At 38.7% G+C, this 15,839-nt stretch overlaps 1 protein-coding gene across 3 annotated transcripts in view; it reads left to right on the plus strand.

Moving 5' to 3' along the window:
- UXS1 (UDP-glucuronate decarboxylase 1) overlaps window positions 1–15,839 on the plus strand; it is a 51,952-nt gene that overhangs the window by 18,133 nt on the left and 17,980 nt on the right. For 2 of the 3 annotated variants that reach the window (XM_035894390.1, XM_035894389.1), the window contains 3 exons: window positions 8,750–8,854; window positions 10,188–10,247; window positions 12,449–12,570. In XM_035894390.1, coding sequence (XP_035750283.1) covers window positions 8,750–8,854; window positions 10,188–10,247; window positions 12,449–12,570 — 287 coding nt within the window. Of the gene's footprint in view, window positions 1–4,052; window positions 4,255–8,749; window positions 8,855–10,187; window positions 10,248–12,448; window positions 12,571–15,839 lie in introns of all 3 variants that reach the window. The other variant, XM_035894391.1, reaches the window with a different exon arrangement.

Below are 15,839 nucleotides of genomic sequence, written 5' to 3' on the forward strand. Positions count from 1 at the left end.
AAAAAACCCAAACCTAAAGAAAGAAACAAAAAACTATTCCACTTTGAAGAAGTAGTATAGATGTTATTTCTGTCATGAACTTCAAACTGTTTTGTCAAATTGTAAGACAACGTTAACATAGTTGTATTTGAGAGATACATGCATTTATAGATTTCTTTGGGAGTATATAAGTATAGAGTGAATCAATGAAAGCATTACTCAAATTACACTGTGGTTCTGGTGGGTTTGCTCCATTCCTTTAAAACTTTGTAGCAATGTAGTTGTTTTGGTTTTTTTAAACAAAAAAAAAATTAATCTGAGGTTGTATTTTTTTATTCTTGCTGAATTCTAATGGATGGAATTTAATGGGGAAAATCTCTAGCAATTGCATCTCTTGTATTATTGCTGGTGATGAATTCTTGACAACAGTACTGAAACAGTCCTGCAAACACATGTTCCTTCTCTGCTCTGACAGTGCACTACTTCTGTTACTGCCTGTTAATTTACTTCAAACTTCTGCTTCCCCTGACAGGATAATGGGACTAGGATCTTACTAATTGACTCCAGGTGCCAGTAGCTTATACCTCAGCCAGTTCAGTTTGTCAGCTTTCCTCATCTTTCCACTGCATTACCTTCTTTCTGACTGATTACACTTGGGACCTTCTCAGAGAATTATCATTGCTAATGCTGCTGCCCGGTTAGTAGGCACTAATGAGTGGGAATTCTGAGATCCTTCAGCTACGTCTCCCATGTTCTATGTAGTTAAGTCACCAATTCCCCACAACAAATAATAAGATATTGTTCAGTGGGCAGTTTATTCTTATCCTCCAACAGTATAAATTAGAGGTGTCATGGCTAAATGTTGGAATAAAATTAACTTCGATATACTGGCATAGGAACATGATAAAATTTCATTTCAGTGCAGAGTTCATATTCTGGGGAAAAAAATGGTGGGGGGGGGATTTGGGGGGGGGGGGGGGGGAAGGGGGAGAGGCAATGAGGGACCGTTATTGTAACAGATTAACAAATTGGTGTATGGATCAGTACTTCTTTTCTTAGTCCCAGCTTCTCCTTTTTACTTGTAAAAAGAAATGGGAATTACTGTGAAGTCATGACTAAAGAAGGTTTGTATTTAAAGAATTCCTGTCTATTTGCTGTCCTGTTTAAACAAGGTCATATAAGGATGTTTGACACTTAAATTCCAGAGAGAGTAATCAGTACTTTATTTCTGAAGAATACTTCATTTCAGATCTAGAAAGAACAATGTTTGCACTTTTGATATGGAAAGTGAGTTTAGTTTCAAGGTGCGTAGCTTTCACTAAATCTCAATGTGCTTTTTTTGTGCGTAGGCATCACTGTGAAGCTAAAATCTGCCTTGTCTGAGTCATTACCTTTGATCCATAACATGAAGTGGCACTCAGCATTTTTGGATCTTGGTCTGAATTGGCCAGAAACAGTAATAAATAACCTAAATGCACGTTTTATTTCTAAGCCCTGGGATACGTATAGTTAACTGCAATGCTGAAGGACTTTCTTCTTCCTCCACTAGGATTTCCTTTACTTTAACATTTAGAGAAGAGGTCAGTAGAAAACTCACATGAATGTAGATTTCACTTAGGCTTTTTCAAGCAGAAAACCAAAGGCCCTGAATCCTTTAATGGAATGAAAGTAGGTTAGAAATCTTGAAAGACAGAAAATAGTAGTTGAGTTCTGTGTTTTTAAAGTACTTTGGATTTTTAAAGATATTTTCATTTCAGCCTAACCCTTATGTTGAGTTTTAATTCACTAAGTTGGTTTGTTTTGGTACAGGAAGACAGTTTTCTATTCGGAAGGGTAGTGTATAAAGAAAAGAATCTCTTATTACTCTTCTCTGTGTTATTGGCAAAAACCTGTAGAAATCCACCTTTGCTTATTTTCTGCCTCTCATTCTCTATGTTCTGTAAGATTACAAGCTCCCTAAGGTGATTACTTGAGAGCACTGTGGCTCATGTTCCTGCAAACCTTGGTGTAAAGACACACAGATATTAGTTGGAGAACAAATGAGAACGAACGCTTGATCTGGTCTTACTGTGATCTACCCCACTTCATGGTAAAAGATAGAATAGCATTAAAAACTACCAAATGAAACTTTAGATTAAATAAAAGTAGGACAGAAGTAAGGTACTTAGTTTGCATAGTAACTTGAGAATTCGTGCTGTCTTCTTTATATACACCTTTGCCTTAGAGTTGGCTGTGTGTTTGTAGAGAAAAAAAAAAAGGTTTTAAACATTTTTAAGCCACCAAAGTCTGTATTTCTGCTGTGAAGTATTATTATACTTTAACATGGGGGGACAACAGCAACAACAAAAAATAAACCCCAAAACTACCCCCCTAAAAAAACCCCAAACCATACACCCCACCAAAAACCACGCACACAAAAATACAAGCCAATTTCAAAGTGACTTCATAACGTGGCAGTCATAGCACAAACTGGACTCCTAAAAAGCAAGTAATACAGTTCTTCAGTCTTGAGGTCTGGTTATCAACTGCCATTAGATACACACACCTTCCTGTCCACAGTAGCTACAGCAGTTGAATAAAACTGGAAGAAAATGTCAGACAGGTATGTACAGCCCCTATCATTCTCCCACTGGCATTTCTTCTGCCTACTTCTTCAGCAGCCTTTGGAAGCCTTAAAATAATCTTTTCTAAGGTGATAGATGCACATTCCTTTTACCCCCAGCTATCTCTTGGATCTGAAAGATGTCCTATTCAGTTTAACTGTTTCACAACTCACATGAACACAATTAGGCCTTTGGGTTCTTTTTAGTTGTTTGTGGGTTGCTTTTTGTTTGTTTGTTTTGTTTCACCACTCCTTTCACAAATTTGAAACAAAAACAGGCATGAAAATGCCAGAGATTTCAAATGCTTTGTCAACAGTGACTCAGTTGAACTGATTTCATTTCCCTAATCACAAATACACAGTATGTTTTGAATGCTTTATATCAAAAAATTGTATAGCTTAAAGAGCCTTTTCCCTTGGAAACATGTTCACAGTAGTCCTCAAGAGTTATGCTTTTCAGAGATTTTTCTTTTTCTTTCCAGCTTAATTAGATTGCACTGCCCACTTTGGTTTTGAACCATGGTTGCAGAGTGGGAATTTTGCTGATGGCCTCCAATGCTTCACAGCTTAAACAGGAGCTCTTGGTAAAATATTTGTACAATACTTCTAAAATTGCAGTCTGTGGCAGCTGAAGGCGAAATAGGTTATTTTTTTGTTGGTCAGGGTAGTGAGAGTAGTTCCATTCTGATGCTCAAAGACAGACTTTTAAAACAAATACAAGTACATTACCTAACTAATGTAATACAAAGTGAGAAGAAAAGAGTTCGTAAGTGGTAGGTAAGGAAGAACTATTTCATCACTTGCTTCCTGAGATGAATTGAGATAATTTATGTGAAGATCGGTTAAATAAAGCCGATTTCTTTGTTTATTTGTCTGTTTTAATTATTCTTGATACCAGCAATCCAGTTTCTGGCTCTGTTTTCAGTGACTGCTGTGACTGCAAAGGTAGTTTGGGTTTTATATTGGGCTCCTCTGGCTTTCACTGAAGAGCTTTCAAAATTATGGAATAAAAACACATTTTGCAAGTTGAGAAGTGCTGTAAGCACGTGACATACGTAGTGACAAGGAGATTGGCTTTCCGAGTTTCCAGAAGGTGTGAAGTTGTTGGTAACATGCATATAGGTATATAAAATAACATTATTTATAGAACTTTAATAGATCATCGGCTTGACTGGGACCAAAAATGCTTTTATTCTTAAGGACTTTGGCTTGTGGGTCTGAGTTGACTTTAAGGCTAAAACCAACAGTCTCAGAAAACTGGCCAAAAGAATAACAGCCTTGTGAATAACAGCCTTCCAGAAGTCAAGACGATAACATTTTACTAAACACTGCTGTACAGTATCCCAGAATTTTTCTGTCTCCAAATGATTTCACAGATAACTTAAGGCACATATGAAAAATTAGAAGCTGTATTTGAGTGCCTTCAATACATTCCTCTTTTTTTTTTTTTTTTTTTTTTTTTTTGCTTCAGTATTTCCATCCCAGATTTTTTCTCCCCCTAGTCTTCATGCCGTCTGCCAGATACTTAATACATTCAACTTGATGGTTTTAAATTGAAGGATTATGGAAAGTCATGACAAGGCAGAAGATAACACATGCTACTTAATTGTATTTGTCCAGAGCCAAGTGCAGTGGTGCCTAGGTCTCTGGTGAAGCTCTCCAAAACTGCTCCAGTACAAGCAATACGGTAACCCTTTATAAAGTTATTCTAGTTTGCCTTAAGTTACAGGCAACATTTTTAACATCAGCCAGATGAATTTGTGTTTGTAGTCCTTTTTAGTTCAGTGCAATAGAAATGTCTTGCTGCACTGTGTCAGCTTCTCTGGCCTGACCTACAGGAATGGAATTGGCATAGCTGTTCTTTACAAGAAAAGTCCATGTGTTGAAGCTGTAGACGCTTGTTTGTATGCTTCTGGTCAAAGCTTTTCTGCGTAGTCCTTCCTGATGAGCAAGTACAGTGATGGATGCGAGTGCTTAGTGGAGTTACCGACCCATTTAGTCCTTTCTAGTACTGTGACGCATACTGAAGGCAGAAATTGAAGATGAAGGTCATTCCTTCATAGGGAGGAATGACATTTCTTATCATAGGACAGGTGGTAGATTCTACCCTCACTGTTCACTTAGGAAGCATGCAGAACACGTGCAGCGATACGGCTGGAAAATAAAGACACATGATATGAAGGAAGGTAGTTTTATTGCAGTATTTTGTAGAAGTGAGTGGTTATATTGATCATACTTGTTTAGCACTAAGGAAAAATGCAAGGCCAAACATTTGTGTCTTGATTTAGGTATACAGAGCGCATGTATACTAAATTACATGAGGGGTTTGAGCTTTTCACATAGAAAAGGGCACAACTGACAAATTTTAATTGCTGTTGACCTTGCAATATGTTATTAAAACTTCATTTATGTTGATTGTAGATTTCTGTATTTGCACAGAGTACCTGATGGGTTGAATGTTTATGCCAGTTTTTGTGTCTGTGCTATTTTGAAATGGATGTAATTTTTTGCTTTTTTACAGCAAAATTGTAACATGAAAGATTTGTTTACTGTTTCTTTATCACTAGTCTGCCTTCCTGTACTTGGTAAACTACTTATTGCTGCTATGTTCACAGTGGCTTATAGAGTTCCAGCCCCTGATATGAGTTACATACGGAACTTGTAGGATTTTATTGTTATCGTTTGTTCTTTTATGGTCCTTACCCATCTACGTAAAGCTTTGCACAACCTTTCACACAGTCATTTTCAATTAATTGCACTATGGCTTAATTGCAAAGCTAGCTCAAGGCTTCTTAGCAGGCACAATTAAATGTTGCAAAACTTACTTTACTTCATACATAAGGAAGAGGTGTGGAGGTCAATTGCAAGATTAATTTGTTACTACCCTCTAGTAGTTACTGTCCCAGTCACCCAAATAGTTAATCCTCTAGGATAGCTTTCCACAGTTCTGGCTTGAGGAGAGTTTAGGTTGCCCGTTGTAAAGGTAACTGCCAGCTTTGTGCTAGAGCACACAAAGTTGTCAGCCAAGCTAGGTAGATGGCTTCAGCTGGCTGGCCTGCTGAAATTCTGAGACAAAAAAGTATGAGTTTTTTAGATCTGACAGGTAGAAGAAGGTGGAAGGAGAAATAACTGTGCTTGTCTCAACATCCTCAGCTCCATGTCTCAAACGTGACCAGTTTGGGGAAGAAAATTGCCTTTCCACCTTTCTGAAATGTCCAGCACTCTCTAAATGTTTTGGAAAATGAGCGATGTTTTGAATTGGTCTGAAGCTCAGTACTCTAAAGATTCCTTCCTAGGCAAGGGGAGAGGTCCTGGAGCTGCCTGTCCCTTTGATCTAGAAGATGAGCATCTGACACTTGGCAAATGCCCCATCTTCCTTCCACCTGCTAGTTCTGCTCTTGCTGAACCTTTTCATCACTGGGGTCTATTTTTGCCTTTGTGCTATGGGAGGAAGTATGTTGAGGCAAACCAGACTCAGGCAAGACCATGTCTGTGGCCAGGAAAACCTTTATCTCCCAGCTCCTTCTCTCTGTCACTTTTAAAGTAATTGCCACCTGGGAAACAAAGCAAGGAAGAAGGACCAGGGGAAGAAGAGTGCTTTCTCTTTTTCTTTTTTTTTTTCTTTTGAACACTGTCTGTTACACTTAGCTTCTTGTTTGAAAATAAATAAATTTGAAGACTGTAGGGAACCTTTGAAGTTTGTATTTCCTTTGCATTTGTTTCTAGCTAAGAAAGATATGGCCACTCAGATAATCACTGGCCTAGCTGTATCCTGATGCGGCAAAAGGAAGGGTAGTTTTTGACCCTGTTCATCTGAATTGTTATGTGCCATTAAAGGAACCATTCCTATCGGAGCTGTTGTGTGACAAAAATTCAGCAAGTATTTGAAAAGTCCAGCAAAAATAAAGTGGATGGAGCTGGGGAGGCAGGAAAATACTTCTGCTTTGACAGACTAGCAGTGGGCAGTAAGTTACTGATGGACCACAATGCTTTTGAAGTGACATTTTCACTTTGCAAAAATTCCACCACAGCCCATTGAAAACTAGATTTAGAAAGGGTTGTGAAGGAGTAGGTAGAGAGAAACAGCATTAAAACTTAGGTCAGAGTTCAACTCTGCGTTGGCTGCAGGTGGCTTTAGCTATTACTTTGTTAATTTTTCTGAGCTACTGTGCTTGAATTACCTGCTGCCTGCAAGCAGCGGTCAGCAGCTTCTCTGAGCATTTCTTTCATCCAGCTTCCAGACTACCCCTCTTCCTTGGTTTCATGACAGGACCATGCTGCGGGAAGGGGATGCTTACGTTCAGAGGCATAGCTGGAGGCAGTCATGTATTTCATTCGTATTCATGGCTCATCTGTAGGAGGCGTGTCAAAGTTCAACAGGCCAATTAAACTTTACCCCATGCTACATCTTTGCATTATTGCCCCAACACAAGAAATCCTGCAAAATAATTGGATTAAATTTTAATCGCTACCAAAGCTAACAATGTCAACAGTGACCAAAATAAGGAGGAATTATTCCGTGTCAGACTTCATCACACAAAGCAATTGTCTGTGTGTATCTTGCCACCCTCACAGTAAAGAATTTCTTCTGTATATCTAATCTAAATCTACCCTCTTTCAGTGTAAAACCATTACTCCTCATCCTATTGCTGCACTGTCTGACACAGAGTCCCTCCCCATCTTTCCTCTAGGCCCCCTTCAGCTACTGGAAGGTTGCTGTAAGGTCCCCCCAAGCCTTCTCTTCTGCAGGCTGAACAACCGTAACTTCTCTCAGCCTGTTGTCATAGGAGAGGTGCTCCAGCCCCCGGTCATCTTTGTGGCCTCCTCTGAACTAGGTTAAGCATGTCCATGTCTGTCTTAATGCTGTGGACCCCAGAGCTGAGCACAGGGCTCCAGGTGGGGTCTCACCAGAGCAGAGCAGAGGGGCAAAATCACCTCCCTCAACCTGCTGGTCACCCTGCTTTTGGTGCAGCCCAGGATAGGGTTGGCTTTCTGGTCTGTGAGTGCATGTTGCTGGCTTGTATTCAGTTTTTAATCCACCAGTACCCCCAAGTCCTTCTCCACAGGGCTGCTCTCAATCCACTCATTGCCCAGCCTGTATCCACATTGGGGATTGCCCTGACTCAGGTGTGGGAACTTGCACTTGGCTTTATTGAACTCCATGAGGTTACCACAGGCCCTAGCCTGTACTCATGGCAGTGGTGTAACTGTTTAATTTTTTTGTACTAGGCTCTGTTTTGCTGTTGTGTGGGATATGTATTTTCTGTGGGTGATTTGAATCTTTACACTTGTTTACGCTGCAATTGCAGAAATGCAACAACTTTAATTAGTTAAGACTGGGACTTGTACTACCTGGGCAATCCAAGCTACCTTATTTTAAATTAGGTTAGGCATCAGTATACCTTCATTGATTGCAAGGTATGGTCTAGTGTGTTGGTTAACTATATTTCATAACTGGGGAGGCTGGAATCTCTGTGTTGGGGAGGTTTTATTTGTAGGTTTTTTTTTTCATAAAGCTGAAATTTTGTATTACCCAATGTACAGCATGGAACACCAGTGAAGCAAAGGCAATAGATAGGGGAAGAAGGACAGAAGTTGCATATCTTGGCATATATATTTAAAATATAAATATGATACTAATGCCATTAATATTTCATTGGCAAGTGGCTTATAAATAAAAATACAGTATTTATTTTCCCAAAAGGTTCCTCCTGATATCAAAAAATGTTTCTGCCATCTTTGCTTGGGATTCCATTTTGAGAAAAATATTCTGAAGCTGGTAGTCAACTAGAAACTTGAGGGTAACAGAATGTTGCATATCCTTTTGCAGATTCTAAACATCTCTGAAGTACTCATAACTAAAATTTTTACAAGTGAAAAGCGTCAACACCCAGACAGACTTCTGTATCTGTGTTGGTAGTGTTGATATATTGTATACTTCAGGTTTTGTTTTACTAAAAATTAAGTCTTGCTTTGGGTTACAACAGGTTTGCATACCTATATATTATCTGTAGGTAGCAGTATAGGAAGTGCTGAGTTCCAGTGTTAGGAAATGCAGAAAGAAGTACTTATTTATTGACCCTGATGTTTTCTCATTTAATGTCTTAACATGGGAAGATAATAATGCTTTCTTCTTTCCTCTTCCCTCCCTGTCTTGGTTTTCTGTAGTGGACCAGATCTATCACCTGGCATCTCCTGCTTCTCCCCCAAATTACATGTATAATCCTATAAAAACATTGAAGACCAACACTATTGGGACATTAAACATGCTGGGTAAGTGGACATCTTTTTTCTTGCTTAACTTTGTTAAACATAATATAACCTGGACAGAGTTACTGAGGGAGAGAAGGATGGAGCTGATGAGTTGAACGTTTTAAAAAGTCGATTCTTTAAGAAAAATAAATAGGGTTTTTTTTCTCCTCTGAAGATTTTTTTACTTTTCCTTTAAATGTATCTGCAGATGAACTCTGGCAACATGCAAGCTCGGCTATCAAAGCACAAGAACTTCATGCCTGTAGCTTGGCTATGGAGTAATAACTGTGCAGTAATTATAGAAGCCGTAAGAACAATTAAGAGCATGGGATTTTTATAGCAAAATTGTGTCTATGGCTCCACTTCTCACCTTGGTGACTGTGGAACATTCCCATGTTTGCCATGAGTGACTGTTCCTTTCTACCACAGTAAACGCTGAACTAGGTGGAACTGCGCCAGCTCTGTAAACGTGGAACATCCAGAGCACTGCACCCTCTTGTGCATGCCTTGGCTAGCAAATTCTGCAAGAACATTTAATGTCTAGCTTCACTCTAGATGTTGCAAGGCAACATTTTCAGCTATATCTGTTGATTTTGATGCTGGGAATAGGCCTATGAAAAGGCCTCAAGCCTTCACTACTTATTCCCCCCATCTTTGATCCATTTGGCATGAACTGGGTGTCAGTGATTGTAAGAGTTATTAGGAGGCAAAATCACCCGCTGGGCATTAGCTGAGTTTCTTACTTGAGTGATACTCTAGCGAGTACAATTTAGAGAATGAAGTTATTTAGAAGCTATTGAGGTATCAGACAGTTGTACAGCATAGATGAGAGATTTCTTTGATAGGCCGTGCCAATTTGAAGGCCAAAAAGTCATTGAAATAGGGTGCAGAATAATCTCAAGTGATGGGTAAGATCATCCAGGCTGTTTAAAGGGGCATAATAAAGGGAAAATTATGTTATTCTGTATCAGGTTTTTTATGTAGCTTATCTTTAAGTTTTGGTAATCATTATATGATGTGTTGTTTCAAGATTCCGATTTCATAACTGGAATGGCTTATGCTTACTTGGCCTTTATTTAGGGGGTAATATGTTAAGTTCTTGGATCTTGGTTCAGTGTAACTTTTAGTCCCAGAAGCAAACACATCATGCGTGTGGGTGCTGCTCTGCGTTTCTCAAGTCTTCTAGCTTGGGAGTGGGAGCTATGGATGTGATTTACAGCTAGATTTATCTAGTGAGACAAATCATATTCTCTTTAAAAACATGTAAAATGAGATCACACTAAAGCAGTTAATGTGACTAAAAGATTCCTGAATTTGATCTAATTATGTTCTTCTTTCCCTGCCCAAAATTTAGGGTTAGCCAAACGTGTTGGAGCACGGCTGCTGCTGGCCTCTACGTCAGAGGTATATGGAGGTAAGAAGGATAAAACAGTGTTTAGAGCTCTTGAGATGTGACCATGTAGCAGGGTATTTACAAACTTTTTGTCAGATGATTGCTAGATCATCACTGTCTTAGCTTGATTTCTTTAGTAGATGTACTTTTCACAGCTTAAACTGTCCGTGATAGTACTTGCTTTAAATCTCTAGTCAGAGTGGTGGAAGGAGGCTCAGACTTTGTCTGTAACTTTCCTATGTCTTAGTTTATGGCTCTTTATCAAAAGGGCTTGTGGGGGAATTTTGAGTGTTGAACTCTGATTAAAATCCAGATGCCATAATGAAAACCTGTGAAGAAAGATAATTTCAGTAGAAAATCTGCTTCTGTCTTCCCCAACTGTATTGTTTCAATTTAGCAATTGCCCTAGTGTGCACAGCACAGTGCAAGAGACAAGGACATAACCTCCAAGCTATGAAAATAGAGATAGTGCATGCATGTCGTTGTGGTGTCTCTTAAAATGTAATATTGAGCAATGGTGCCATAGTTGTTCTTTTGCTGTTACTAAGAAGTAAAGTAGCGAGAGAATGACTGATAGAATTGCTAGCTGGATGCAATGAGAATCTTCAGTGCTTCCTTGGGGTGTGTGACAGACCATGTGCCTATGAGAGAAATTTTCTGCTGTTGTGAACTCTTGCCCAACTGAGAATATCAGTGTTGCAAGGTGAATAGAAATATGCAGGCACAGCCACTGGCTCAACATTAGTAGTTGTGAGAGTCTAGGCTTTGAAAAACAAACAAGCAAACAAAAAATACTCATCTTTGTAACAAGATGCAAAGTTTTGTGAGGAAAAAGTGAGGAAGGAAAAAAATATGCCTCAAGAATAACACTTTTGGCAGAGTAACTTCAGTCAAGAGGATTCAAAGCAAAAACCCAAGTAAGACATCCACTAAGATGAATGGGAAACCAACTTAAGTGGCTTCAGCATTTGCAGCATTCCTACTGCCTCCCTTGCCTTTGATTATCCATGTTCAGGCTCCACAGAGAAAAATGAACGCTCCAAGGACTCTTCTGTATTGAAACAACTCCCTTCCAGAACAGAGGACCAACAGGCAAAAAAAAAAAACATCCCAAGTTTTGGAGCCTCATTGTTCTGCCTTAATCTGCCTGCTGAGGTGGAAAACTTGAAACTCCCATTATCAGGTTTTGTTGTGTTGGTAAAGCCAGTGGAGAGAGCCTACTCATATCATACTCTGACTAAATAGAGAAAGTAATTTTGCCGAAAAATAAAGGGCAGAAAATAAAGTCAGAAAATATCTGTTAGATGCTTCCACAGGAGTTCTCAAAGCAGTGCTCTATAGCGAGCTTCCAGTTGATTCATAAGGCTGCATCTGCCAGAAAGGAGACAGGAACTGAAGCGGCCTTCCAGATCTCAGCACTTTCTGGACCCTTTTAAGAATATTATAGGCTTTTGTAATCATGTAAAACCTCTCTGCATTTGTCATTGCCCCATGGCTCTCACATGGCAGAAATTCATGTGTAAACATGTCCGTGAGCAGCACGAAAAATGGAAGGGTTAATCAGCACACACCCCACACACCCTTCCTAGGAAATTTGTGCTTGGTTGGTTTATTTTGTAATCAAGAGCTTTTGTACTGAATCAAACCAAAGGATTGTCTAACCTGATTGTGCATAGTGATATAAACCAGAAGAAACATAGCAGGTACATTGTGGTACATCACTCTACTCTTTCTTCTTAAAGAAATGCAGTACTTCTCCATTATGCTCATTCTTCTTTCCTTGTTTCTTATTTTATAAAATTTGAAGATGCTTTATTTTTTTTCCAAATACAGTAAAAAGTGCTGCCTACATAGCCTATAATATTCCGTCTGAATTACATTAGGTAAGAGTCTTATTTGTTCCCTTGAGGTAGTCTCTCTTTGCAGAGAAGAGTTGAGTTTAACCATCTGTTCGCACACTCTTTAGGGGAAAGCAGATGATGGCTGTTGCTTGCTTGTACTCAGTTATCTTACTGAAGTCTCGCATCTTCTGTAACTGTCATTTTCATGGTTCTAGTGAATACACTTTAAGGAATGGTTTTGAAACCTAGTATCTTTTAAATGGATAGTTCAGAGAGAAGCTCTTAAACTGTCTAACACCAGTGATGTACTGAAAGATTAATGATATATGGTCACCTTTTTGATAGAAGATTGTTTAAGGTTGGTTTTTTTTTTCCCCGTAGATCCTGAAGTTCACCCTCAAAATGAGGATTACTGGGGCCATGTGAATCCAATAGGTCCAAGAGCCTGCTATGATGAAGGAAAGCGGGTTGCAGAGACCATGTGCTATGCATACATGAAGCAGGTATTAAACTTGTGTCAGATTCAATGGATTTTCTGTAATTATGAAGGCCAAATGTGTAGCAAAACTGGAATATGTGTATTTAGGGGTACGAGGGCAGAAGAGAATGTCTTGAGTAGGAGCATTCATACTGCAGCTGCAAACTTTGTTTTCTTTAATGCAAAAGTTTTATTGCTCCCATCTGTTGAGTTTTTTCAGATGAGCAATGTTCTTCAAGAAAATGTGCTTTAGTCTTCTTAATAGACTTGTTATGTCTTTCAGCATCATAAGTAGTTTTTAGACAGATTAAACTGAGGTGACCTTCCTAATTTAGGAGCCAGATAACAAGAGTTGTTTTAAATTGATCCTGTGCTGAGAAGTGCTTTGCTGAATAGGGCCATTAGTGATAAATGTGGAATGTTTAATGAACATAATTGAAATCAGAATATACAGGTAAAAATGAGGAAGTTCTTTAATGAGTACCTCTTTAGGAGCAATGCATTTTAAATCACTTTAGAAATGTCTTAAAATCATGTACGTATAAATATAACCCTTAATGAAAGATATGAATACTCAGCTGTGTAATGCAGTTTTTCGGACACAGTGAGATGAGAATAGAAATGCCATTCAAAATATGTTTGTGACATGATAAGTGCCACTTTCTGTGGGTTTTATAATCAACAAGTAGAAACTCCTCACTAACTAATCCAGCATCAACTCTTTACCTGTATGTGAATCTTACTTAATTGCTGTTCAGCTAGTCTTTCTAGGAGACTACTTGATTAGAACATGTGGCATGCTAAAGAAAATCATGTCACTTTCTTGGCGTTCGCAGCCTTAATATACAAAGGTATAAATCGATCAAATGTAGTATATTCTGTAGAATTTTAAACCTTTAAATAATAAAATACTAAGGGCTTTTAAAAACCTTAAAAACAGAATTAAACTTAAGTGGTAAGACTTTAGGACGGTATTTTAGTACAGAGGTTGTAGTAATTTTCTCTTATCTCTTCTGCCAGACAGACGTTCGTGTCTCCTTTGTTCTCTTTTAAATCATTTAAGGTACAACATGGGGGTACTGCTCTTGTTCAGGATGATGTCTTCTATACTTCACTGTAGAAAAATACTCCTCGTGGGTCTGAAAATACATTCGCAGTTGAATATTGTAGTTTTTATGAGAAATTCTTGTGCTGTAGGGTATTGAATCTTTTGCAAGTTTGTGGTACACACTGCAAGGCTCTAAGTCATTTTGAAAATCATGGGCTGTATCTTAAAGCCACAGGATGAGTCATGATACTATCCCATAATTTTTATACAGGATTTACGAAGTATAGTAAAGGTTTGTAAGGTGGAACTGCAATGCACATACACGTTAAGGGAAAAATCACGAGGCAAATGAGCTCTCTGTCCTAGGGGCAGTTCTGTGAGATACTTCTTGTACTTTATTATGGGTTAGTGAAATCTGCCCCAGCTTGTCCCACATTCAGGTATATTCTGAAACACTGTTAAGCTTTTTTTTCCCCAGAATTTAGATGATACACTCTTGTTAGCAGAGAAAAGATTATCTTTTGCTGGTGGAAAAATCTGACTACTGCTATGAAAAGTACTGTGCTCTTATTGTGCTTATGTGAAAATAAGGGGGTTTTCAGGCATGAGTGACCTAGCCCAAAGCAATTGGATTTACAGGATTTCAGGCTAAAATGTTTCCAGAATCTTCTCAGCTTCAGTAAAAAGAAGAAACAAACTTATTTCTGCTTTTTTTGGTCATTTTTTCCAGAGTTTTCCATCATCATGCACATAGTTAGGTACCTTATATATCTAATCATGTTTTCAAAAAATCTAAAAATGTACTTCTACGTTATACTTCCAGGCAGGCTGCTTGAATAAGAACAGTTCGTGAATCTGGTCAAAGATGTATGACTCTTCATTTACAGTTGTTAGGAGTTCCTCAGTAGCCTGTAGTGACCAAAGCCTTTTTGGTGCGCTCTTTTCTGCTGGCAGCGCTGTTTTGTTTACTTATTTTGGCCCTATGAATTAAGCATTTCTTGACTTTATCTCCTGTTTACAACTGCTGTCTTTAAACAAGCCCAGGAGCACTTCCTTATCAAAGAGTCTGAGGGCAGTAGTAGCATTCTGTGATATATAACCATCTGCTTGAAAGGAGAGGTGGGGAGTTCGGCATTTGCTGGAGAAATGCAGGTCTCACGAATTCAAAGCATGTACATGAGTTCATCTCATCCCACATGAGGCACCTGAATGTGTGGTTTGAGAAGATATTTGCTATAGGCTTCCGGGAGCAGCTCTCCCTCCTTCAATTTGTGAGGGAGCATAGGTCAGCCATTCTCCTTGGCAAGAGGGGAAGTACCTGCTTCTGGAACTTCTTTCAAGCCACGGGAAGCTTTAGTTCCTTGCTATGGTCATCCGGGAACTAAGTTGCATCCTCTGATCCAGACTTCTTCAGAATTCCCTTCTCTTCATTTCTCTTTCAGTGCTTGCTTGCACTTCCTCCTGGAAAGCTTTTTTCAGTTCACTCACTTGCCTTAACAAGGTACAAGGCTTAGTTTTGAAACTCTCTTATAATAACAGCGAGTCAGTCTGTTTACTTTCTCCATTCTGTACTCTTTTATTTTTGTTACTATTCTGCCTGTCCTTCCTAGTCCCTCCAGTGCTTTATGCTTTTGCATAAACTTCATATATGGGTGTGTGACTTGAGTTTTCATAATTAACTATTAAGTGTAACCTTCTCCAAGTGGACAAGTGTTATGCTCTGCCTTACAGAATACTCTATAACCAGGACTGTGAAGACTCAAGGTGCCAAAAAATCTTAATGGGTAACAGAAGAAAGGGAAGATATGCTAGACGTAAAGTTTATTAATGTGAGAGAATAACACATGCAAACTGGTGCTGAAATTTGGTAAATACAGAAGTGTGTTGCAATTGCAACACTAGGGTGTTTTTCTGTTTTAAATTGAGTTGTACTTTCCCCCTGATCTTTAATTCACAAATTGAGTTGGTTTCAGCAATCGTAAAAAGCCTTGATGTAAAATGTAGGGGTAATGAAAACTGTTGATTGAATTGCAACTGAAAAGGCATTGAATAGTGAATAACCAGGCAGTTATTGAGTAAGTGGATAGAAAACAAATAGCTACGTTGAATTAAATCAGTTTGCTTTAATGTCTTTTGGGAGTTTATCCTGTATTCTCTCATTATCGCTCGTTGTTTTCTTGATATTCAGTACAGGTTATTTTTAAGCATGCGGCATTCTTTTTTGGTGTTGTCACATCAAGTTTGTT

The sequence above is a fragment of the Egretta garzetta genome, unplaced genomic scaffold (assembly GCF_000687185.1).
Source record: "Egretta garzetta isolate BGI_Z169 unplaced genomic scaffold, ASM68718v1 scaffold5, whole genome shotgun sequence".
Lineage (NCBI taxonomy): Eukaryota > Metazoa > Chordata > Aves > Pelecaniformes > Ardeidae > Egretta > Egretta garzetta.